We start from the raw sequence: 26,588 nt of genomic DNA, 5'->3' as shown, positions 1-26,588 counted from the left end.
TACTGATAATAATGGTATTTGTTAAGCACTTACTATGTGCCAGAGCACAGTAATAAGCAATGGGGAGGATATAAGCTAATCAGATCGGACACATGGGTCTCACAGCCTAAGTAGGAGGGAGAGTTGGTATTGAACCCCCACTTTACAGATGAGGAAACTGAGTCTCTTCTAGATTGTGAGCCCGTTGTTGGGTAGGGATTGTTTCTATCTGCTGCCAAATTGTACTTTCCAAGCACTTAGTACAGTGCTCTGCACATAGTAAGTGCTCAGGAAATACGATTGAATAAATGAATGAGGCCCAGAGAAGTGAAATGACTTGCCAAAGGTCACCCAGCAGGCAGGCGGTGGGGCCGGGATTTAGAACCCAGGTCCCTTGAATAATAATAATAATAATGGTGGTATTTGTTAAGTGCTTACTATGTGCCAAGCACTGTTCTAAGTGCTGGGGGGGATACAAGGTGATCAAGGTTGTCCCACATGGGGCTCACAGTCTTAGTCCCCATTTTACAGATGAGGGAACTGAGGCCCAGAGAAGTGAAGTGACTTGCCCAAGGTCACACAGCTGACAAGTGGCGGAGCCAGGATTCGAACCCATGACCTCTGACTCCCAAGCCTGTGCTCTTTCCACTGAGCCACACTGCTTCGCTCTTTCCCCGGGGTCACACTCCTTCTAGAAGAGATCAAAGCAGTAAGTTTTGTCCTTGGGGGTAGCGCTCTGCACACAGTAAGCGCTCAATAAATACGACTAAATGAATGAATGAATCAAGATGCTTCCTCCTCGTCCCTTATCCATCCCTGGGACTGGGGCAATGACTCCGTCCGAATTCCAAGCATCATCTTCCCATTCTGTGTGATTCTCCCCCTCTCTTTTCTATGATATTTATTAATTACTTTGTGCCAGGAACTGTCTCGCCCACTTTCCCACATCCCAGGGGCCGGCTCGCCCGCTTACCTTCATTCGTCTGCGGAAGTGTCGAGGAGCTCTGGTCCTCTTGTTGGAACTCTTCCTTCTTGCCTTTCTTGATCTGCATCAGGTGGAAGATTCCTGGGGGCAGAAACGTGGGCGTGAATGGTAGCTGGAAATAAGGCCTTTTCAGTGGCATCAGCTCTGGAGAGAATTAGGTGGGACACAGTACCTGTCCCGTTTAGGGCTCACAGTCTAAATAGGAAAGAGAATAGATGTTTAATCCCCATTTTACAGTTAAGGAAAGTAAAATGACTTGCTCAAACTCACACGGCAAGCAGTTGGCAGAGCCCGGTTTAGAACCCGGGTTCTCTCATTCCCAGGCCCGTGCTCGTCCCACTAGGCCATGCTGCTTCTATACTGTAGGCTGGTCCTCTAGACGGTAAGCTCGCTGTGGGCAGGGAATGTGTCTGTTTATTGTTGTATTCTTCCAACCTCTTAGTATGAGAAGCAGCGTGGCTCAGTGGAAAGAGCACCGGCTTTGGAGTCAGAGGCCACGGGTTCAAATCCCGGCTCTGCCAACTGTCAGGTGTGTGACTTTGGGCCAGTCACTTCCCTTCTCCGGGCCTCAGTTCCCTCATCTGGAAAGTGGGGATGAAGACTGTGAGCCCCCGTGGGACAACCTGATCACCTTGTAACCTCCCCAGCACTTTGCACATAGTAAACGCTTAACACAGACCATTACAATGCTCTGCACACGGTAAGTGCTCAGTAAACGCGGCTGACGGACCGACTGCTTCTCACCTTGGATTCTTCCCAGTTTGAGGACAAGCATTTCCACCCCGTGTCGGAGAAATCCGTTCAGAAGGTGGGTGGATGTGCCCTTTGACCCCCAGAGACTAGCGGCCTTGAGCCTGTAGGATCCCAGTGCAAATGTGAGGGATCCAGGGTAGACTAGACCCCCACCCCCCGGCTCTGACCTTTCACTAGCTTCCAGACGAAGACCTCCACCACCTCCTCCGCGGACTCCCTCTCGGCAGAGACCTGAGGCTGGACCTCGGGAGTTTCGGACGGGAGCTCGTGGGCCGGGACCCGGCTGGGACGCTTGAGGCACTTGGTGAAGTTGCTCTCCTCCTCATTCGGCTTCGCTTTGTCCTCTGGGCAAGACAAGGTTGTTTGTTACTTGTTCATTCATTCAATCATATTTATTGAGCGCTTACTGTGTGCCGAGCACTGTACTAAGCGCTTGGGAAGTACAAATCGGCAACACGTAGAGACGGTCCCTACCCAACAACGGGCTCACAGTCTATTTGGGGGAGACACACAACAAAATAAGTAGACCGGTGTCAATACTATCAGAATAAATAGAATTATAGCTGTATACTATAGAATTATTTCTAGACTGTGAGCCCGCTGTTGGGTAGGGACCGTCTCCATATGTTGCCAACTTGTACCTCCCAAGTACAGTGCTCTGCACACAGTTAGCGCGCAATAAATACAATTGAATGAATGAATGAATGTTACTCGGCACTCTGATCGGCTACATCCCCACTGGCCTCCTTCATCAGTATCACCCACCCCCGCTGTGGCCATCTAATAGTAATGGTGGCATTTATTAAGCTCTTACTACACTGTACTAAGTGCTTGGTAGATATAAGATTATCAGGTTGGATACCAGGCCGTATCCCCCATGGGGCTTATGGTCTACGTAGGAGGGAGTGAGATTTAATCCCCATTTTATAGATGGGGGTAAGTGAGGCACAGAGAAGTGGTGACTTTACCAAGGTAATAATAATAATAATAACAATGGCATTTGTTAAGTGCTTACTATGTGCAAAGCACTGTCCTAAGCGCTGGGGAGGTTACAAGGTGATCAGGTTGTCCCACATGGGGCTCACACTCTCAATCCCCACTTTACAGATGAGGTAACTGAGACCCAGAGAATAATAATAATAAATAATAATAATGATGATGGCATTTGTTAAGTGCTTACTACGTGCAAAGCACTGTCCTAAGCACTGGGGAAGATACAAGGTGATCAGGTTGTCCCACATGGAGCTCACACTCTCAATCCCCACTTTACAGATGAGGTAACTGAGACCCAGAGAATACTAATAATAAATAATAATAATGATGATGGAATTTGTTAAGTGCTTACTACATGCAAAGCACTGTCCTAAGCACTGGGGAAGATACAAGGTGATCAGGTTGTCCCACATGGAGCTCACACTCTTAATCCCCACTTTACAGATGAGGTAACTGAGACCCAGAGAATACTAATAATAAATAATAATAATAATGATGATGGCATTTGTTAAGTGTTTACTACGTGCAAAGCACTGTCCTAAGCACTGGGGAAGATACAAGGTGATCAGGTTGTCACACATGGAGCTCACACTCTTAATCCCCACTTTACAGATGAGGTAACTGAGACCCAGAGAATAATAATAATAATAATGGCATTTGTTAAGTGCTTACTATGTGCAAAGCACTGTACTAAGCACTGGGGAGGATACAAGGTGATCAGGTTGTCCCACATGGGGCTCACACTATTAATCCCCATTTTACAGATGAGGTAACTGAGACCCAGAGAAGTGAAGTGACTTGCCCAAAGTCACACAGCTGACAAGTGGCAGAGCTGGGATTAGAACCCATGACCTCTGGCTCCCAAGCCTGTGCTCTTTCCACTGAGCCACGCTGCCAAGGTGACACAGCAGGTGAGAGGCAGAGGTGGGATTTGAACCCAGGTCCTCTGAATTCTGGGCCCATTGGCCTTTCCATTAGGCTACACAGCTTCCCCACATCACAACCATCACCTCAAAGGGGCTCAATGAATAATAGTAATAATAATAATAATAATAATGGCATTTGTTAAGCACTTACTATGTGTTAAGCACTTACCCTCTCCATCCTCCCATCTTACCTCCTTCCCTTCCCCACAGCACCTGTATATACATATATATATTTGTACATATTTACTGCTCTATTTATTTTACTTGTACATATCTATTCTATTTATTTTATTTTGTTAGTATGTTTGGTTTTGTTCCCTGTCTCCCCCTTTTAGACTGTGAGCCCACTGTTGGGTAGGGACCGTCTCTATATGTTGCCAACTTGTACTTCCCAAGCGCTTAGTACAGTGCTCTGCACACAGTAAGCGCTCAATAAATACGATTGATTGATTGCAAAGCACTGTTCTAAGCGCTGGGGTAGATACAAGGTGATCAGGTTGCCCCACGTGGGGCTCACAAGTCTTAATACCCATATTACAGATGAGGACCAGAGAAGTGAAGTGACTTGCCCAAGGTCACACAGCTGACAATTGGCAGAGCCGGTTTTTGAACACATGGCCTATGAATGAATGAAATGAATTTTGTACTCTTGCGTGGGTACAATATAACAGAGTTGGTAAATACATTCCCTGCCCACGACTAGCTTACAGTCTAGAAGGGGAGACAGGCATGAATATATATAAATGCAACAGTTATGGACATAAGTGCTATGGGGCTGAGGGAGGAGTAATTAAGGCGGCAAATCCAAGTGCTTGGGTGAATGAATGGCATTTATTAAGCGCTTACTATGTGCAAAGCACTGTTCTAAGCACTGGGGAGGTTACAAGGTGATCAGGTTGTCCCACGGGGGGCTCACAGTATTCATCCCCATTTTACAGATGAGGGAACTGAGGCCCAGAGAAGTGAAGTGACTTGCCCAAAGTCACTTGGGTGATGCAGATGGGAGTGGGAGAAGAGGAAAGGGGGGCTTAGTAATAATACTAATAATGATGATATTTATTAAGCACTTACTGTGTGCAAAGCACTGTTCTAAGCTCTGGGGGAGATACAAGGCAATGAAGTTGTCCACAGGAGGCTCACAGTCTTTATCCCCATTTTACAGATGAGGGAACTGAGGCCCAGAGAAGTGAAGTGACTTGCCCAAAGTCACACAGCTGACAAGTGGCAGAGCTGGGATTTGAACCCATGACCTCTGACTCCAAAGCCCAGGCTCTTTCCACTGAGCCAAGCTGCTTCCTCTTAGGGAAGGCCTCTTGGAGGAGATGGGCCTTCAATAAGGCTTTGAAGCGGGGGAGAGTCATTGTCAATCAATCGTATTGATTGAGCGCTTACTGTGTGCAGAGCACTGTACTAAGCGCTTGTCAGATATGAAGGAGGAGGGCATTCCAGGCCAGAGGCAGGACATGAGTGAGGAGTCAGCCGTGAGATAGATGAATTGAAGTTGGCGTTAGAGGAGCAAAGTGTGTGAATTGGGTTGCAGCAGCGAAGTAAGGTAGAAGGGGACAAGGAAACTGAGTGCGTTAAAGCCAAAGGGGAAAAGTTTTTTTTGGATATGGAGGTGGCTGGCAACCACTGGAGGTTCCTGAAGTGTGGGGAAACATGGACTGAGCGTTTCTGTGGAAGGATGATCCACGCAGCAGAAGGAAGTATGGACTGGAATTGGGAGAGACAGGAGGCAGGGAGGTCAGCAAGGAAGCTGATACAGTAATGAAGGTGGGATAGGATAAATGCTTGGATTAACGCTGTAGAAGTCTGGATGAGAGGAAAGGGCAGGTTTTCGCGATGTTGTGAAGGTTGAACTGACAGGATTTAGTGACAGATTGTATATATGTATATATGTTTGTACATATTTTTTACTCTAATTTATTTGTACATATCTATTCTATTTATTTTATTTTGTTAGTATGTTTGGTTTTGTTCTCTGTCTCCCGCTTTTAGACTGTGAGGCCACTGTTGGGTAGGGACTGTCTCTATATGTTGCCAATTTGTACTTCCCAAGCGCTTAGTACAGTGCTCTGCACATAGTAAGCACTCAATAAATACGATTGATGATGATGATGATGATGATGACAGATTGGATATTTGGGTTGAATGAGAGAGATGAGTCTAGAATAACGCCAAGGTTACGGGCTCGTGAGACAGGAAGGATGACGATGCCGTCTGCAGCGAGAGGAAAGTCAAGGGGAGGACAGGTTTGGGGGGGAAGATAAGGAGTTCTGTTTTGGACGCATTAAATTTGTGGTGTCAGCAGGACATCCAAATAGAACGAATGAAGTGTAATAGTGCCATTCAACCCAACTCCCTCCCATCCCGGGTCTTTTCCTCAGGATCCTGGTACTAGAAGACCACAGTCGCATTGCCTCGGTCTTCCAGTCAGGCCCCTTTCAGATACGTTTTGTGCAGATTTTCTCGACTCTCACGGTGGGGAAGGTCATCTAGAGGTCTGATCTAAGACTGTGAGCCCGCTGTTGGGTCGGGATCGTCTCTATAGGTTGCCGACTCGTACTTCCCAAGCGCTTAGTACAGTGCTCTGCACACAGTAAGCGCTCGATAAATACGATTGAATGAATGAATGAATGGATCTAAGTGCGCCAAGCTGCAAAGTAAGCTCTAAACCTTACAAGAACCAGCCAGCGGTATTGACTAAATGCCCGGTGGGCTGAAGTTTGGGCAACCTACCCCAAACTTACTCGGAGTGAGAAATTCCCAGAAGCCACAAGAGCCGAGGGAGGGCGGGGGGATGTCCGCATTAGCTTCAAAAATCTCCACAACCTGGCCCAATCTTCTGCTCTTTTCACCCGCTATTCCCCAACTTGCAATGCTCGTTTATTTATTTTGATGTATCTATATCTATAATTCTATGTATTTATATTGATGCCTGTTGACTTGTTTTGATGTCTGTCTCCCCACTTCTAGACTGTAAGCCTGGTGTGGGCAGGGATCGTCTCTAGTTGTCGTTCTTTGTTGCTGAATTGTACTTCCCAAGCGCTTAGTACAGTAGTCTGCACACAGTAAGCGCTCAATAAATATAAATGAATGAATGAATGTTTAAGAAATCGCATGGCATCCTCTCTTGGGAGTCAGAGGAATTGGGTTCTAATCCCCATTCTGCCAATTGCTTGCTGTGTGATCCTGGGCAAATCACTTCACTTCTCTGAGACTCAGGTTCCTCAACATTAAAATTTTAGACTGTGAGCCCACTGTTGGGTAGGGACAGTCTCTATATGTTGCCAACTTGTACTTCCCAAGTGCTTAGTACAGTGCTCTGCACACAGTAAGCGCTCAATAAATACGATTGATTGATTGATTAAAATGGAGATTAAATACCTCTTCTCCCTCCTAAACTTAGACTGTGAGCCCCGTATGGGACAGGGACTGTGTCCGACCTACTTAACTTGTAATATTAATAATAATTTCGGTATTTATCAAGCACTTACTGTATTGGACACTGTACGAAGCGCTGAGGTGGATCCAAGCAAATCGGGTTGGACACGGTCCCAGTCCCATGTGGGGCTCATAGTCTCAATCCCCATTTTACAGATGAGATAATTGAGGCCCAGAGAAGTGAAGTGACTTGCCCAATGTCACACAGCAGACAAATGGTGGAGCCAGAATTAGAACCCATGACCTTCCAACTTCCAGGCTCGTGCTCTATCCACTATGCCACCCTGCTTCTCTACCCCAGTGCTTAGAATAGCGTTTGTCTTGTAGTAAGTGCTTAACAATTGCCACAATTATTATTGTTATTATTACTGAACATCCACTTGGTGGGGTCCACTGCCTTAGGCGCTTGGGAAGCATAGAAGTGACATATTCCCTGCCCACAAGGAACTTCCACTCTTCCGTGGGAGACAAGTTTTAAACATATTTACAAGTAGAGAGGTCAAAAATAAATAAAGCGGACGTATATTTATGAGTGCTGAGGAGGGTTTTAGGTAAGTTCCTAAGTACCAGAAGGAGGGAGGGAACTTCAGTCATGATGCTGGGGAATTAACCAAAGAAGCCTTGTTGGAAGAGGTGGGATTGTAGGAGGGATTTGAACGTGGGGAGAGTTGGGATCTGTCCGATGTGGGGAGGGATGGGGGCTCCAAGCTGGGGGCAAGTGGCTGAGTGGGGATTAGAACCCAGGTCCCCTGACCCCCGAGTCTAGGCTCTATCCACAAGGCCACGCTGCTTCTCTATTGCTACTCCTTGAGTTAGACCTGGGAGCTGTGTGACTTTGGGCAAGTCACTTCACTTCTCTGGGCCTCAGTTCCCTCACCTGTAAAATGGGGATGAAGACCGTGAGCCCCCCGTGGGACGGTCTGATCACCTTGTAACCTCCCCAGCGCTTAGAACAGTGCTCTGCACATAGTAAGCGCTTAATAAATGCCATCATTATTATTATTATTATATCCCGAGGGGGAGGGTCGGGTCTTCTTCCTTCTGGATAGAGTTTTGTTGCTTTTGAAGCGGTTCCTGTAACTCGGCAACCCACAGGGACTGGGGCTAAGCCAGCTCCTCCAGCCCTTTCCAATTTTCGGGCCTCTCCACGATGCCAGGGTGCCAGCATCAGATAGTGAGCCATTGTGGCCCCGGGAGGTAGGTGAGTTTCCTGAAGTGCTGGAGCGGAGGGGTAGGGGGGAGATGCCAGTTGGCCTGTTTTGGACCCCCTCCCCTCAATACATCACCTGGTGCTGTTACAAAATAATGATGATAACAATAATAATAGCGACTGCGGCATTTGTGAAGTGGCTAACTGCTCCCTATGTGCCTGGCACTCTGGGGTGGATGACGGGCAGTGATTGGGTTTCCGATCAATCGATCACATTTATTGAGCGCTTATTGAGCCCTGAGCACAGTACTAAGAGCTTGGGAGAGCACAATCAATCAATCAATCAATCATATTTACTGTGTGCAGAGCACTGTATTAAGCGCTTGGGAAGTACAAGTTGGCAACATATAGAGACGCTCCCTACCCAACAGTGGGCTCACAGTCTAGAAGGGGGAGGTAACTGAGGCTCAGAGAAGTTAAGTGAGTTGCCCAAGGTCACACAGCAAACATGTGGTGGAGCCGGGATTCGAACCCATGATGACCTCTGACTCCAAAGCCCATGCTCTTTCCATTGAGCCATGCTGCATCTCTGTCAAGATTCTTCTGTACAATCTAACAGAAGCAGCATGGCTCAATGCAAAAAGCACGGGCTTGGGAGTCAGAGGTCCTGGGTTCAAATCCCGGCTCCGCCCATTGTCAGCTGTGTGACTTTGGGCAAGTCACTTCCCTTCTCTGGGCCTCAGTGACCTCATCTGGAAAATGGGGATGAAGACTGTGAGCCCCATGTGGGACAATCTGGTCACCTTGTATGCTCCCCAGCGCTTAGAAGAGTGCTTTGCACATAGTAAGTGCTTGACAAATTCATTCAATCGTATTTATTGAGCGCTTACTATGTACAGAGCACTGTACTAAGTGCCATCATTATTATGGCACAAGGAGTTTCCAGTCTAGAGAGAGCTTTCCCATCACTTCCAGCTGCTGGCATTAAGTCTTATTTGATAATCTCCCCCTTCCTCTCTTTGAAAGCATATTTTCCTTCTTCCCTGCAAAACTACACACAAAAATCCAGCCTGGCTCCAGTCCCACCTGGCCTGCTGTGTGACCTTGGGAAAATCACTTCAATTCTCCGTTCCTCAGTCACCTCATCTGTAAAATGAGTCCATACGGACTGTAAGACCCATATGGGTCACGATCCGTGGCCAACCTGATTAGCTTCTATCTACCCCAGAGTTTAGTACAGCACCTGGCACATAGTAAGCACTTAACAAACACCATAAAAGCCATAAAGTGGTCCTCCAGGAAGCCCTCCAAGGTCAACCTCCCCTCCCCAGGACCCGATCTTTTAGTAAATCTCTCAGCACTATCGCTGGCTGTGGGCATTGTGTCTGGTTGTTGTTATATTGTACTCTCCCAAGTGCTTAGCACAGTGCTCCGCACCCAGTAAACACTCAGTAAATACGATTGAATGAGTGAATGCGGTTGGTGTGTGCATTGGATGTGTTGCCCCTGTGCTCTTCTCCACACCCTCTGACGTCAGAACTAGCAGCATGGCACACTGGAAAGAATATGGGCTTAGGAATCAGAGGACCTGGGTTCTAATCCTGCTTCCACCACTTGGCTGCTGTGTGACCTTGGGCAAGCCACTTAACTTCTCTGTGCCTCAATGGCCTCATCTGTAAAATGGGGATTAAGATTGTGAGCCCCACGTGGGACAACCTCATGACCTTGTTATCTACCCCAGCGCTTAGAACAGTGCTTTGTACATAATAAGTGCTTAAGAAATACCATCATTATGATTATTATGACTATTATCATTACCTTGTATCTACCCCAGCACTTAGAACAGTGCTTGGCACATAGTAAGTGCTTAACAAAAACCATTATTATTATTTTTTTATTTTGTCATGTGCTCGATCTGCAGAGATTGCTGGGATGAGACATTTCTGGGAAAGGTGAGCGAAGGTTCTCCTCTGTTAATTTATTTTTCTGCCTCTCTCCCCCACTAGGACTGTAAACTCCTTGAGGTCAGGGATCATGTTTCCCAACCCTGTTTCTTGGGACTCTCCAAAGTGCATAGTACAGTGCCGTGCCTCCAATATATACCATAGATTGTTGATTGATCGATTGACTGATTCAGCCCCAGATTGGGGAGTTAAAGGAAATGGAGGCCTCTCTCACCCCAAGTAACTTCAAATCCAGGACAGATTTTCAATTGCCATTTTTGGGGGTGGTTGGGAGGATGGAGACCGCGATACCAGTCCGCCCACGGAGATGAGGATGGTCCAAAGTGGGTCCTGGAGCCCATCTGGGGAATTCTGAGCTCCAGGAAGTTTAGGCTAGGTTGGTTTACGTCTTCCTTGGAGGCAGGGGAGATCAATTAATCGATCAATCGATAGTCTTTATTGAGAGTTTGTTTGTGCAGAGCACTATGGTTTCCTCAGTGGGTAGAGAAGGGCGGTGTGTCCCCTCTGGGAGGGGGTCCTGAAGAAGGGGTGAAGGTGGAGAATATGAGGGGAATCCCTCAGTCTTGCCCTTGGTGTAATGGGTAGAGCACAGGCCTGGGAATCAGAAGGTCGTGGGTTCTGATTCCGGCTTCACCACTTGTCTGCCGTGTGATCCTGGGCAAGTCACTTTGTTTTTCTGTACCTCGGTTACCTCAGCTGCAAAATGGGAATTGAGACTATGAGATCCACACGGGACAGGGATTCTGTCCAACCTAATTTGCTAGTATCCACCCCAGGCTTAGTATAGTGTCTGGCACATAGTAAGTTCTTAACAAATACCGTAATTATCATTGCAGTCTCTCCAAGTAGAAATTCCTTCCCACTTGGCTTCAAAGCTCTCTACCATCTCTCTTTCCTTCCTACATGTCGGTTCTCTTCACGGACTTCATCACCTCACACTCTGTCCCCCTAATCAATCAGTCAATGATATTTATTGAGCGCTTATTATGTGCAGAGCACTGTACTGAGTGCTTGGGAGAGTACAATACGACAGAAGCTAGCCCCTCTTTGCCTTGCCTTCAACTCTTCCATCTCCAACCCCTGGCTCACACAGTGTGGCTCCCTCCACACTTTAAAATAATAACAATAATAATAATAATGGCATTTATTAAGTGCTTACTATGTGCAAAGCACTGTTCTAAGCGCTGGAGAGGTTACAAGGTGATCAGGTCCCACAGGGGGCTCACAGTTTTAATCCCCATTTTACAGATGAGGTAACTGAGGCACAGAGAAGCGAAGTGACTTGCCCAAAGTCACCCAGCTGACAATTGGCAGAGCTGGGATTTGAACCCATGACTTCTGACTCCAAAGCCCGGGCTTTTTCCACTGAGCCATGCTACTTCTCAAAATCTGCCAGGCCAAAGGTCTCAGCATCTTCAAAGCTCTTTTGAAATTTCAATAAGCGTTTCCCGATCCATTTTTCCTGATCCCAGGCTTAGAACAATGGTCTACATGTAACAGGTGCTCAATAAATACCACTGATTGATAGACAACATCCTAAAGCCATCTTTAGCACAATCCAGCTGGGTTTTGATCCTTGAAAATGTGTTTGCAGAGTGGATGGGGATATCAGGCTATCCTTCTAGACCACAGGCTCCTTGTGGGCAGGGAACACGTCTACCAACTCTGTTGTTTTCGGGAAGCGACATGGCGTAGCGGATAGAGCAAGGGACTGGCAGTCAGAGGGTCATGGGTTCTAATCCTGGCACTGCCACTTGTTTGCTGTGTGACGCGGGGCAAATCACTTCTCTGTGCCTCAGTTCCCTCATCTGTAAAAACGGGGATTGAGACTGTGAGCCCCACGTGGGACAGGGACTGTTTCCCACCCGATTTGCTTGTATCCACCTCAGCGCTTAGTACAGTGCCTGGCACATAGTAGGCACTTAACAAATACCACAATAATAATAATTATTATTAAACTTTCCCCAGCTCTTAGAAAGCACACAGTATACTCCTCAATAAAGACACTCCCTCTCTAGATTGTAAGCTCCTTGTGGGTAAAGAATGTGTCTATTAAATCTGTTGGCTTGTCCTCTCCCAAACACTTAGGACGGTGCTCTGCACACTTTAAGCTCCCGATAAATGCCAACACTCCACCGTGGGGTATGTCTTCCCAAAGAACCTTCTCGGTGTGAAATTCCTTCCCAATGCGATATACCGTCAACATCGTTAAACTGTTTTTTAATCTTCATTAAAGGCATTCCAAACAGAACATGACAACATTAAGTGAGGAGTTATAATACGATTACGAGTCTTTGCTGGAGGCTGCGGAAGAAGAGGTCCGTTCCGCCGACTGCGGTAGGGTTTTTTCATCTTTCGAGAAGAATCTGTCCAATTTAGGTGGCATGCCAGCCTTTTTCTTGTCTTCATAAAGAGCCGTGTAGCGGGCCAGCTCCTTCTGAACGCCTCTGCGGGCCTTGGACCGCCTCTCCCTGTCGGGGTCTTCTTCTTCGATGGTTTTTAAAAGTTCATCCGCTTTCTTGAAAATGGCCGCGAGACTTCTCCATCCCAAGATCCGAGAGGGTGGCGGAGAGGCCTTGACTTTTCCTTCCACTCTCTCGGCCGGCCGGGGTTCGAGGTGTTCCTCTGGGGGCTGCGATTCCTCTGAACGAGACGCAACGAACCCATCAACCCCCCTGCACCGTCCGGGCCGAGAGTTGACCTCTGGGGTTCTCTGCTCGGGGGGGACTCCCTCTCGCCTTGAAAATCTGACCGCAGCTGTCCCCTGGACTTCCTCCGAGAGCCATTTGTCGTTGTTTGCCCCTCCGGGTGGGAAGGAGGCTCGGGGAGATTTACTTACCGGAAGAGTTCACCCCGAATGCCAGGATGGTGGGGCTTTCGTAAGGGGGTAAAGACATGGTGTGTTCCAGGTTAAATCATTGGGATTGATCATGGGGAGTTTGGAACCTGAGGTGAGATCGCGACTAATGCTGCTTGTATCCCAAGTTGGATAGATCAGGAGATAGTTGACCCCTGGGAACCTCCCCATCTCTTTCTTCCCCCTCCCCAGACTGGGAAGCTCAATGTGGGCAAGGAACGGGTCTGACAACTCTGTTGTATTCATTCATTCGATTGTATGTACTAAACACTGTCCTAAGCGCTTGGGAGAGTACAATATAACAATAAACAGATGCATTCCCTGCCCACAACGAGCTCACAGACTAGCCCCACTGTCCAAAGAGCTTGGTACAGTGCTCTGCACATAGTAAAGTGCTTAATAAATACCACTGATGATCCTATGCATCTATCTAAATAAATATTTATGTCTATGTGTGCATTTATATATGCACCACCTGGGTCACTATATATGTCTAGGCTAAGCATAGTTTTATATATAAAAATCACAACATTAATTAAAAAGTATAGTGCAAGGATCACTGTATGCCCATGTGCTAAAAAATAGTTTATTTACATATATATATATACATATATATATATATATATATGTATATATAGACTGTGAGCCCACTGTTGGGTAGGGACTGTCTCTATATGTTGCCAATTTGTACTTCCCAAGCGCTTAGTACAGTGCTCTGCACATAGTAAGCGCTCAATAAATACGATTGATGATGATGATGATGATATATATATATATATATGTATATATTTAATTATCTTTAGCACATATGCCTAGAGAAGCAGCGTGGCTTAGTGGAAAGAACCCGGGCTTGGGAGTCGGAGGACATGGGTTCTAATCCCAGCTCTGCCACTTGTCGGCTGTGTGACCTTGGGCAATCACTTCACTTCTCTGTGCCTCAGTTACCTCATCTGTAAAATGGGGATTAAGACTATGAGCCCCATATGGGACTCACAGATAAACTTTGTATCTACCCCAGCGCTTAGAACAGTGCTTAGCACATTCATTCATTCATTCAATCGTATTGAGCACTTACTGTGTGCAGAGCACTATACTAAGCGCTTGGGAAGTACAAGTCAGCAACATATTTTAGACTGTAAGCCCAATGTTGGGTAGGGACTGTCTCTATATGTTGCCAATTTGTACTTCCCAAGCGCTTAGTACAGTGCTCTGCACATAGTAAGCGCTCAATAACTATGATTGATGATGATATAGAGACGGTCCCTATCCAACAACGGGCGCACAGTCTAGAAGGGGGAGATTTCTAACAAATACCACTACTATTATTATAACTGTATTTTAAAATCACTTCTCCATTCATTTATTCCTCTCTCCAGCTGTACCTCTGGTTAGCCTATCCCACTCTTTATAAATTTGTTTGTGTCTACCTGACTCCCCCATTCATGACATAGACTGGACACCCCTAAGTGCTTCAGCTAATACTCAGCACACAGTAGGTGCAAAATAAACAGTACTGATGATGATTACAAATGTCCACCACCACCGTTATAGCATACTCTCCCGAGCGTTTGTCCAGTGCTCTGAACACAGTAAGTGCTCAAAAAACACTACAGGTCGATCGGTTACGGTCGATGGGGATGCTGTTCTGTGAATCTAACACTTCAGCTCAGTGTCTCGGCCTCTGCCACCGTGACACCATTTCTCCCCCCAGAGCTCAGATGGCAGGTCCGTGTAGCACCCCAGTGACCCGGCTTTCTGGTCCCCGAGGCTGAAAGGGACAGGGAGGGGTGATTTTCTCTAGAGCGTAGATGGGGAGTCAAGGCCCTACTGAGAGCTCACCTCCTCCAGGAGGCCTTCCCAGACTGAGCCCCTTCGTTCCTCTCCCCCTCGTCGCCCTCTCCATCCCCCCCACCTTACCTCCTTCCCTCCCCCACAGCACCTGTATATATGTATATATGTTTGTACATATTTATTACTCTATTTATTTTACTTTTACATATCTATTCTATTTTATTTTGTAGTATGTTTGGTTTTGTCTCCCCCTTTTAGACTGTGAGCCCACTGTTGGGTAGGGACTGTCTCTATATGTTGCCAATTTGTACTTCCCAAGCGCTTAGTACAGTGCTCTGCACACAGTAAGCGCTCAATAAATACGATTGGTGATGATGATGATGATGGAAGGGACAGGGAGGGGTGATTTTCTCTAGAGCGTAGATGGGGAGTCAAGGCCCTACTGAGAGCTCACCTCCTCCAGGAGGCCTTCCCATACTGAGCCCCTTCCTTCCTCTCCCCCTTGTCGCCCTCTCCATCCCCCCCACCTTACCTCCTTCCCTTCCCCACAGCACCTGTATATATGTATATATGTTTGTACATATTTATTACTCTATTTATTTATTTTACTTTTACATATCTATTCTATTTTATTTTGTAGTATGTTTGGTTTTGTCTCCCCCTTTTAGACTGTGAGCCCACTGTTGGGTAGGGACTGTCTCTATATGTTGCCAATTTGTACTTCCCAAGCGCTTAGCACAGTGCTCTGCACACAGTAAGCGCTCAATAAATACGATTGATGATGATGACGATAAGGAAGTTCACATGGCTCCTGACCGGAACACATACGCCCAGAGAAGCAGCGTGGCTTAGTGGAAAGAGCCTGGGCTTGGGAGTCGGAGGACGTGGGTTCTAATCCCGGCTCCGCCGCTTGTCGGCTGTGTGACCTTGGGCAAACCACTTCACTTCTCTGTGCCTCAGTTACCTCATCTGTAAAGTGGGGGTTTTATGGGGGGTCCCCAGGAGTCCTACAAGTGGGGTGAGACTCGACGACCCCCCTACCGCCTCTGTGCCCTCCCCCTTCCCATCCCTCCTCCACCGACCCACCGCCCGCCCATCTCTATCCTTCCACCCCCTCGGTGGGGAGGGGGGGTGTGGGCCCCCCTACCTGGGCAGATTTTGCAGCATTTGCCCTCCACCCGCTCCGGGTCCTTGCAGGGGTACTCCAGGGGGCAGGTGACCCTCTGGCAGGCCTGGCTGCCATCCTGGCAGGTGCAGAGGATGCAGGGAAGAGAGCCGAAGGAGCGGAGGGCGGGGTGCCACACCTCGCCGTGGGAGTAGGTCCTCCCGTTGTAAGCACAGGCTGCGGGGGGCAAGGAGAGGGGATGAGTTGGAGGGGGGCATCCATGTGGGCGGACTCCACCTCAGCCCTCCGGGAAGGGCCCTGCCCTCTCCAGACTGAAGGAAGAGGAATCGGACGAAAGCAGAATCCAACATCCAGAGGGAAAGGGAGCTCCGTAACAATGTCCCCGTCCTTTCCACAGCCCCAACTCTGCACATCCAGATAACCCCCTATTGCTTACCCAATAACCATCCCAACCCTGTCTGCTGCTCCGTCACCCTTCCTATCTCCCTCACGCTGTCCTCCTAACCGGGCCCTCACCCCCGTCCACAATCCTAAAATTAATCCAGGCCCCTCCTGCACTGCCCTTCCTCACTGGGCCTCCCCGCTACATCTCCAGGGACCCAAAGACCTGGTTCTGCCTGAATCCTCGCCGAGTGAGTTGTTCGGACAGAAACGAGTTTCCCCGGGGCGAGTTCTTTGCCAGGCCCATGGCCTGATTGCCATAGCAGGAGTAATAAGGTGCATTTTTTCCCATTTTCAAACCAAAGTGTGAAGCGTTTTCGACTGGTGCGAAGGAAGTCGGGAAGCCAGTGGAGGGCTTTGAGGAGGAGAGAGATGCGTACGGAATTACGGTCCAAGGAGGTGAGCCTTGCAGGAGCAGGCAATAGACAGCGAGGAGGCTGATAGACTAGTCTAACCTCGCTTTGTCTAGATCTTGGACCGGGTTGGAGACGATGGGGTGGATGTAGGAAAAAACAACAGGATTTGGATTATGAGATGTAACACGAAAACTGAAAGACAGCAAGGAGCCTGGATGACTTCTGTGATATAGAGGTTGGAGGTGTCATTGACCCGCTGTTTGGTAGGGATTGTCTCTCTCTGTTGCTGAGCTGTACTTTCCAAGCACTTAGCACAGTGTTCTGCACACCGTAAGCGCTCAATAAATACGATTGAATGAATAGCGGCCCCTGCCTGGTTCCCCTCTGAGTTCTACTCCGTTTCGGGCAGGCCTCAATATCGGGCCCTGTGGTACAGAGAAGCAGCGTGGCTCAGTGGAAAGAGCCCGGGCTTTGGAGTCAGAGGTCATGGGTTCAAATCCCGGCGCCGCCAACTGTCAGCTGTGTGACTTTGGGCAAGTCACTTCTCTGGGCCTCAGTTCCCTCATCTGGAAAATGGGGTTGAAGATTGTGAGCCCCCCGTGGGACAACCTGATCACCTTGTAACCCCCCAGCGCTTAGAACAGTGCTTTGCACATAGTAAGCACTTAATAAATGCTATTATTATTATTATTATTATTATTACAGTTCCTGGGATGTGCCGCTGTGCATCCAGCGTTTCACGCCAGAGGCCACCGCTAGCCATGAGCCTGGACTTCTTCCCATCCCTGCTGGCATATGCCATCGGGGTCATCCCACTTGCCCACCCGCCCGCCATGAGGAGATTAGCGGGCTGTGGCCCGTGGCGGCTAGCCAGTTGCCATGATGGCATTACCCACAAGCAAATGCTGCCCGCTCCCCGGCCTCCCTCTGGTCGAGGTTGCCCTGCTGGGCCTCGGGGGACCGCGAGTCCCCTGCACCGTCCGTGCCGAGAGATCGTGAGTGCGTCGTGGGTGGGGAATGTGTCTCTTTATTGCTATAGTGTCAAGTGCTTAGTAATTAATGATGGCATTTATTAAGCACTTACTATGTCCAAAGCACTGTTTTAAACACTGGGGAGGTTACAAGGTGATCAGGTTGTCCCACAGGGGGCTCACAGTCTTCATCCCCATTTTACAGATGAGGGAACTGAGGCACAGAGAAGTTAAGTGACTTGCCCAAAGTCACACAGCTGACAATTGGCAGAGCCAGGATTTGAACTCGTGTCCTCTGACTCCAGAGCCTGGGTTCTTTTCCACTGAGCCACGTACTGTGCTTTGCACAAGTATGTGCTCAATAAATACTATAGAATGAATAATAGTGGTATTTATTAAGCGAGACAGGGAGCCCGTTGTTGGGTAGGGACCGTCTCCATATGTTGCCGACTTGTACTTCCCAAGTGCTTAGTACAATGCTCTGCACACAGTAAGCGCTCAATAAATACGATTGAATGAATATGTGCAAAGCACTGTTCTAAGTGCGGTTGTCCCACGGTGGGGTTCACAGTCTTAATCCCCATTTTACAGATGAGGTCACTGAGGCCCAGAGACGCTAAGTGACTTGCCCAAAGTCGCACAGCCGACAAGTGGCAGAGCCGGGATCTGAACCCGTGACCTCTGACTCCAAGGCCTGTCCTCTTTCCACTGAGCCACGCGGCTTCTCTAATGAATGAATTAGACTTTTAGACTGTGAGCCTGCTGTTGGGTAGGGACTGACTCTATATGTTGCCAACTTGTACTTCCCAAGCGCTCAGTCCAGTGCTCTGCACACAGTAAGCGCTCAATAAATGTGATTGATTGATTGATTGATTGATTGAGCTAAGCCTGTCGCCCAGGTCAGCCACCCCTGAGCTTCCCTGTTGAGGGAACTCTCTCTCGCCTTGAAAATCCGACAAAATCCGTGCCCTGAGAGCCCTTCGTGGCTGAGGACGGAGGGAGCGGGCCAGGGGTGGCCGGGGGTGGCTCGGAGATAGTCTCCTGTGAGTTGGAGGGCGGGGGGTCTTCCATGGTCACCCCACTCTGGGACCCCCGGGCTACTGAGAAGCAGTGTGGGTCAGTGGAAAGAGCCCGGGCTTTGGAGTCAGAGGTCATGGGTTCGAATCCCAGCTCTGCCAATTGTCAGCTGTGTGACTTTGGGCAAGTCATTTCACTTGTTCTCTGTCTCCCCCTTTTAGACTGTGAGCCCACTGTTGGGTAGGGACTGTCTCTAAATGTTGCCAATTTGGACTTCCCAAGCGCTTAGTACAGTGCTCTGCACATAGTAAGCGCTCAATAAATACGACTGATGATGATTTCACTTCTCGGTGCCTCAGTTACCTCATCTGTAAAATGGGGATTAAGACTGTGAGCCCCCCGTGGGACAACCTGATCACCTTGTAACCCCCCCCAGCGCTTAGAACAGTGTTTTGCATATAGTGAGTGCTTAATAAATGCCATCATTATTACAATATAGCAATAAACAGACACATTCCCTACCCACAAGGAGCTTACAGTCTAGAGGGGGAGAACAGAAACCATGATCTGCAGATTCCCAGACCTGTGTCTATCATTCAATTGCAATAATGATAATAATAATAATGGCATTTGTTAAGCGCTGTACTAAGAGCGATGTACTAAGCACTTCCACTAGGCCACCTGAACACCCTGTAACCTTCCCAGCGCTTAGAACAGTGTTTTGCACGTAGTAAGTGCTTAATAAGTGCCATCATCATCTGCTCCCTGGAGGGGCCCAGAGCAGGGCCTGTGGAAGGGGAAAGGGGCTAGTTCCAGCAAGGACCCCCACCCCGACCCAAATTTTACCTTTCTTGGGCTTCTCCTTCAAGACGATTCTGACGGTGGTGCTCCCTCCTTTCTGCTTGAAGGGTGGGGGGCCGAGGCCTGGCGTGGGACTGGTGGACCCCGGGGCCCTCCTGCCCGATGCTTCACGTGGGCACGGGTCTTGGGGGCGTCTCTGCGAATGGAGGGGAACAAGAAAGGGGGACAGTAGTTCGAGCATTTGCAGCGTGGCTTAGTGGAGCGAGCCCAGGCTCGGGAGTCGGAGGGTCACGGGTCCTGATCCCGGCTCCGCCACTTGTCGGCTGTGTGACTTTGGGCAGGTCGCTTAACTTCTCTGGGCCTCGGTTGCCTCATCCGGAAAATGGAGATGGAGATTGTGAGCCCCACGTGGGATGTGGGCCCTACTGAGAGCTCACCTCCTCCAGGAGGCCTTCCCAGACTGAGCCCCTTCCTTCCTCTCCATCCCCCCATCTTACCTCCTTCCCTTCCCCACAGCACCTGTATATATGTATATATGTTTGTACATATTTATTACTCTATTTATTTATTTTACTTGTACATATCTATTCTATTTATTTTATTTTGTTAGCATGTTTGGCTTTGTTCTCTGTCTCCCCCTTTTAGACTGTGAGCCCACCGCTGGGTAGGGACCGTCTCTATATGTTGCCAACTTGGACTTCCCAAGCGCTTAGTACAGTGCTCTGCACACGGTAAGTGCTCAATAAATACGATTGATGACGATGATGATGTTTGTACGTATTTATTACTCTATTTATTTTACTCGTACATATTCTATTTATTTTCTTTTCTTTTAGACTGTGAGCACACTGTTGGGTAGGGACTGTCTCTATATGTTGCCAACTTTTACTTCCCAAGCGCTTAGTACAGTGCTCTGCACACAGTAAGCGCTCAATAAATATGATTGATGATGTTCTATTTATTTTATTTTGTTAACATGTTTTGTTTTGTTCTCTGTCTCCCCCTTCTAGACTGTGAGCCTGCTGTTGGGTAGGAACCATCTCTATATGTTGCCAACCTGTACTTCCCAAGACTTAGTGCAGTGCTCTGCACACAGTAAGAGCTCAATAAATACAATTGAATGAATGAATGTATGAACCTGATTACCTCGTATCTACCCCAGTGCTTAGAACAGTGCTCAGCACATACTACATGCTTAACAAATACCATCATTATTATTAAGCGCTTACTGGGTTCAGAGCCCTGTATTAAGCACTGGGAGAGAACACACATTTAATAATAGTAATAATAATGGTACATGTTAAGCGCTTTCTATGTGCCAAGCACAGCTCTATAAGCATCATCATCAATCGTATTTATTGAGCGCTTACTGTGTGCAGAGCACTGTACTAAGTGCTTGAAAAAAATAAAGCACTGTTCTAAGCGCTGGGGAAGTTACAAGGTGATCAGGTTGTCCCTTGTGGGGCTCACAGCCTTAATCCCCATTTTACAGATGAGGGAACTGAGGCACAGAGAAGTGAAGTGACTTGCCCAAAGTCACACAGCTGACAAGTGGCGGAGCCGGGATATGAACCCGTGACTTCTGACTCCAAAGCCTGTGCTCTTTCCACTGAGCCACGCTGCTTCTCTCGTGTAAGCACTGGGGTAGATACAAATTAATCAGGTTAAATGCAGTCCCTGCCCCATATGGGGCCCATACTCTTCACCCCCAGTTTACAGATGAGGGAACTGAGGCCCAGAGACATTAAATGACTTGCCCAAGGTCACGCAGCAGTCAAGAGGCAGAGCTGGGACTAGAACTCAGGTCTTTTTTGACTCCTACGTTCATGCTGTATCCACCACTCCATGCTGCTTCTCCTAAGTAGAATGAGAACCAGCCCCTGTTCCTCTGGGGGGCTTGCAATCTGACAATATTCATTCATTATTCATTCATTCATTCAATCAATCACATTTATTGAGTGCTTACTGTGTGCAGAGCACTGTACTAAGCGCTTGGGAAGTACAAATCGGCAACATATAGAGATGGTCCCTATCCAACAACAGGCTCACAATATGAAGGAGGAAAGAGGAGCCTGGAGACACATAAGGAATGAAGAAGCAATAAACCACTAAAACAAAAGACAAGACAGATACAGAAAATATAACGAAAATCAGGAGGTGTCGGGGCTAGAGGAGCAGAGTTTTGGCTTCCTCGTGGCTCAGGACAGCACAGAGGAACAAGCAAAGGGGTTGGACATGAACTGCAGCAGGTTGGATTTAGGTTAGCACTCAGCAAGAACTCCAGACTTTGAGAACTTATTAGGCAGTGACTGAAGCAGTATGGCCTGGTGGGTTGAGCCCAGGCTTGAAAGTCAGAAGGACCTGGGTTGTAATTCCGCTCAGCCACTTGTCGGCTGTGCGACCTTGGGCAAGTCACTAAATCTCTCTGGGCCTTGGTACCCTCATCTGGAAAATGGAGATTAAGACTGTGAGCCCCAATGGGACAGGGACTGTGCCCAATCTGATTAGGTTGTAATAATAATAATAATAATAATGGCATTTGTAGCTACCCCAATGCTGAGAACAGTGCTTGACACATAATAAGCACTTAACAAATACCATTATTATTATTATTATTATTATTACTATTAGGCACATATGTACCTATCTTTAAATTCAATATCATCTATTATAAATTGCTTATTTATTCATATTAATGTCTGTCTCCTCCTCTAGATTTAAGCTTGGTATGGGCAAGGAATATGTCTGCTAATTCCACTGTATTGCACTCTCCCAGGTGCTTAGTACAGTGCCCTATAAGCACTTAATAAATGCTATTGATTGATCGATTGATTGTTTGATAGGCACGACTGGGGCAGGAGGGGAAGTTTCCCATCAGAACCTGACCCCATCAGCCTCTTGTCCCGATCTTCCCTCCTCTCCCTTCCCCTTCCTAGGCTAGTCGGGGGTCTCAACTTTAGCAGGTTCCAGTGACCTGTGGCTTAATGGTCTGTGTGGTGGATAGAGAACCAGCCTGGGAGGGAGAAGGTCATGGGTTCTAATCCCAGCTCCACCACTGACTCCTATGTGACCCTGGATAAGTCACTTCACTTCTCTTTGCCTCAGTTCCCTCATCTGTAAAATGGGGATTGAGACCGCGAGCCCCATGTTGGGCAAGGACTGTTTCCAACCTGATTTGCCGGTGCCCACCCAGCGCTTAGTACAGTGCCTGATACACAGAAAGTGCTTAACAAAAACTACAATGATTATTATTATTATTATTATTCTTTTTAATGGCATTTATTAAGTGCTTACTACGTGCAAAGCCCTGTTCTAAGTGCTGGGGAGGTTACAAGGTGATCAGGTTGTCCCAAGGTGGGTTCACAGGCTTACTCCCCATTTTACTTATTATTATTAAGCTCCTTGAGGGCACAGATCATTTAATAATAATGGCATTTATTAAGCGCTTACTATGTGCAAAGCACTGTTCTAAGCACTGGGGAGGTTACAAGGTGATCAGGTTGTCCAAGCTGGGGTTCACAGGCTTAATCCCCATTTTCATTATTATTATTATTATTATTATTATTATTATTATTATTATTATTATTATTATTATTCTCCTTGAGGGCACAGATCATTTAATAAAAATGGCATTTATTAAGCACTCACTATGTGCAAAGCACTGTTCTAAGCGCTGGGGAGGTTACAAGGTGATCAGGTTGTCCCACAGTGGGCTCACAGTCTTAATCCCCATTTTACAGATGAGGTAACTGGGACACAGAGAAGTTACATGACTTGCCCAAAGTCACACAGCTGACAATTGGCGGAGCTGGGATTTGAACCCATGACCTGTGACTCCAAAGCCCGGGCTCTTTCCATTGAGCCATGCTGCTTCTCTGTCAACTTTATATGTCAACTCTATTGAGCTCTCCCAACCAATAATCAGTGGTATTTATTGAATGCTTTTTTATGGTATTTGTTACGCATTTACTATGTGTTGAACACTTTTCTAAGCACTGGGGTAGGCACAAGCTAATTAGGTTGGCCCCAGTCCCTGCCCACCTGGGGCTTACAAGCTAAGTTGTATTGAACCCCCATTTTACAGCTGAGGGAACTGAGGCACAGAGAAGTTAAATGACTTGCCCAAGGTCGCACAGTGAACAGTTGGCAGAGCCAGGATTAGAACCCAGGCCCTTTGATTCCCAGATCCGTGCTCTTTCCACTAGGCCATTCTGCTTCTGTGTATGTACTCTCCCAAGTGCTTAGGACAGCGTTCCGCCCCCAGTAAACACCCCAAAATTGCCAGTGATTGTTTGGTTTTGTTCTCTGTCTCCCCCTTCTAGACTGTGAGCCCACTGTTGGGTAGGGACTGTCTCTATATGTTGCCAACTTGGACTTCCCAAGTGGTTAGTACAGTGCTCTGCACACAGTAAGCGCTCAATAAATACGATTGATTGATTGATCGATCACCTACAGCCCAACAGTTTGTGATTTTTCTCTTTAGTCAAAAGGAATGTATTAATTTTCTAACACCAGATCAAGTACAGAGTGGCTCAGTGGAAAGAGCCCGGGCTTTGGCGTCAGAGGTCATGGGTTCAAATCCCGGCTCCACCAACTGTCAGCTGTGTGACTTTGGGCAAGTCACTTCACTGCTCTGTGCCTCAGTTCCCTCATCTGTAAAATGGGGATTAAAACTGTGAGCCCCCCGTGGGACAACCTGATCACCTTGTAACCTCTCCAGCGCTTAGAACAGTGCTTTGCACACAGTAAGCACTTAACAAGTACCATCATTGTTGTTGTTGTTCTCTGTGCCTCTGTTACCTCATCTGTAAAATGGGGATTAAAACTGTGAGCCCCCCATGGGACAACCTGATCACCTTGTAAACTCCCCAGAGCTTAGAACAGTGCTTTGCATGTAGTAAGCGCTTAACAAATACCATTCTTCTTATTATTATTATTATCACCTGCTCTCTTGGGAAGGGGTAGGAAGAGAAAAAGGAGCAGGGAAAAGCCCTCTCGACTGGAAGCTCGTTATGGGCAGAGAACATGTCTGCTAATTCTGTTGTACTGCGCTCACGCAAGGAATGAGGGGGGTAGCGTGGGGTAGATTCAAGCTGGGAGGGAAGAGGAAGCAGGGGGTAGAGACAGAGAAGAGAGGATAGATCCAGGGGAGAATGCCAACCAGGACCTCCAGGACATCGGTGTTCAAGGAAGAGTGGTCTCTTCCAAACAGAGGCCAATCCCAGGATTCCCACTGGGTGATATTAGATTTACCCCTGACAAGTTCAGAGTGAAATGTCAGTCAGTCAATCTTATTTATTGAGCATTTACTGTGTGCAGAGCACTGTACTCAGCCCTTGGGAGCGTACGCTATAGCAATATAACAGACACATTCCCCGCCCACAGTGCACCTGTTCCAGGCCTGTGGGTTTGGAGCCTCCCTTTAGGAGCTCCTGGGTTTTCTCTGACCATCCCCACCCATCTTATGCAACAGAGGGGGCTTCCCACTCTAATCAATGTTGTGGGATCAAGGATCAGGATGAGCCTGAGAAATGGGAATGGAATGGATCCAGTTCCCAGAATCCCTGTCTCCTAAAGGCCAGGCAACGGAGGCCCAGAACAAAGGGTACACCTTTGTCCCACTTTAGGTTCTAGGTGAAAACAGTCCCGTGGGTCCAAGCTGCTCATAAATCGATCAATCAATCAACCGTATTTTTTGAGCACTTTCTGTGTGCAGAGCTCGGGAGCATGCAATATAATAATAATGATTATGGTCTTTTATCAGAGTGGGTGGACATGTTCCCTGCCCACAGTAACTTTTGTTCTGACGGTTTTGACACCTGTTTTGTTTTGTTTTGTTGTCTGTTTCCCCCTTCTAGACTGTGAGCCCGCTGTTGGGTAGGGACCGTCTCTATATGTTGCCGACTTGGACTTCCCAAGTGCTTAGTACAGTGCTCTGCACACAGTAAGCGCTCAATAAATTGGATTGAATGAATGAATGAATAGGGACCGTCTCTATATGTTGCCGAATTGTACTTCCCAAGCGCTTAGTACAGTGCTCTGCACACAGTAAGCGTTCAATAAATATGATTGAATGAATGAATGAATAGGGACCGTCTCTATATGTTGCCGACTTGTACTTCCCAAGCGCTTAGTACAGTGCTCTGCACACAGTAAGCGCTCAATAAATGCGGTTGAATGAATGAATGAATGAACATCAGCCTTCTGGAAGATCCTGAGGGTCAGTAGACACAAGAGTCAAGGGTCACGGGAAGACAAGGCCTAGGCTTTAGCCACAAAAAGCAGTGAAGCCTAGTGGATAGAGCCTGGGAGTCTAAAGGACCCGAGTTCTTATCCTGACCCTGCCACATGTGTGCTGTGTGACCTTGGGTGAGTCATTTCACTTCTCTGTGCCTCAGTTCCCTCATCTGTAAATGGGGGTTAAGACTGTGAGCCCCATGTGGTACAGGGATTGGGTCCAACCCGATTTGCTTTGCTTGGAATCGTGCCTGGCACGGAAAAATTGCTTAACAAATACTGCAATTATTATTATTATTATTGTTAATTGCTGGGGCCTGGGGCCACAGCCCCAGTTTCCCTGGATTTGAGGCCAAAGACGACTAGGACAAGGAGGAGGAGGAGGTGGCCTAGACTGGCCCGGGACCAGGGCGGGAGTTTCTGAGAAATAAATTCAACCTTCAACCTGCACTTCCTTGAGCCACAACAATGGACTGCAATGGATCCAAGCCTCTTTCCTTTCAGCTTCTCCTGCAGGCAGCCAAAGTCTTTCCAGTGACTGTGTCTTCTGGGAATCTGGTCCCTCCAGGAGATGCCAGGAAGAGGTTTTGGCTTCGACACAGCCCACTCTCTGTCAGCCTCGGCCATTGGAGCCACTGGGGCCCATAACGCCCCAGGGACCCGCCAGAGAGCCTTCTTTGGGGTGAAGATGACGGCTCAAGTCCCTTCCTGTGTGCTCTCTAACAAATTTTGACTTCGCCAAATGTCTCCTCGAAAAAGATCGTAAGATATGGAGAGGGAGGGGGTTGTGTTTATGG

The 26,588-nt window shown here is 47.7% G+C and overlaps 1 protein-coding gene across 1 annotated transcript in view; it reads right to left on the bottom strand.

Annotated features, from left to right (window-relative positions):
• Window positions 1–26,588, bottom strand: part of CHRDL2 (chordin like 2) — a 122,294-nt gene that overhangs the window by 28,383 nt on the left and 67,323 nt on the right. The window contains exons 8-11 of the mRNA XM_038765163.1: window positions 19,600–19,750; window positions 15,990–16,184; window positions 1,885–2,061; window positions 953–1,045 (exon numbers count right to left, since the gene is read on the bottom strand). Coding sequence (XP_038621091.1) covers window positions 953–1,045; window positions 1,885–2,061; window positions 15,990–16,184; window positions 19,600–19,750 — 616 coding nt within the window. The remainder of the gene's footprint in view (window positions 1–952; window positions 1,046–1,884; window positions 2,062–15,989; window positions 16,185–19,599; window positions 19,751–26,588) is intronic.

The sequence above is a fragment of the Tachyglossus aculeatus genome, chromosome 2, assembly GCF_015852505.1.
Source record: "Tachyglossus aculeatus isolate mTacAcu1 chromosome 2, mTacAcu1.pri, whole genome shotgun sequence".
Taxonomy (NCBI): domain Eukaryota; kingdom Metazoa; phylum Chordata; class Mammalia; order Monotremata; family Tachyglossidae; genus Tachyglossus; species Tachyglossus aculeatus.
The sequence above is the reverse complement of the archived record's forward strand: the minus strand, read 5'-3'. Positions and strand labels throughout refer to the sequence as shown.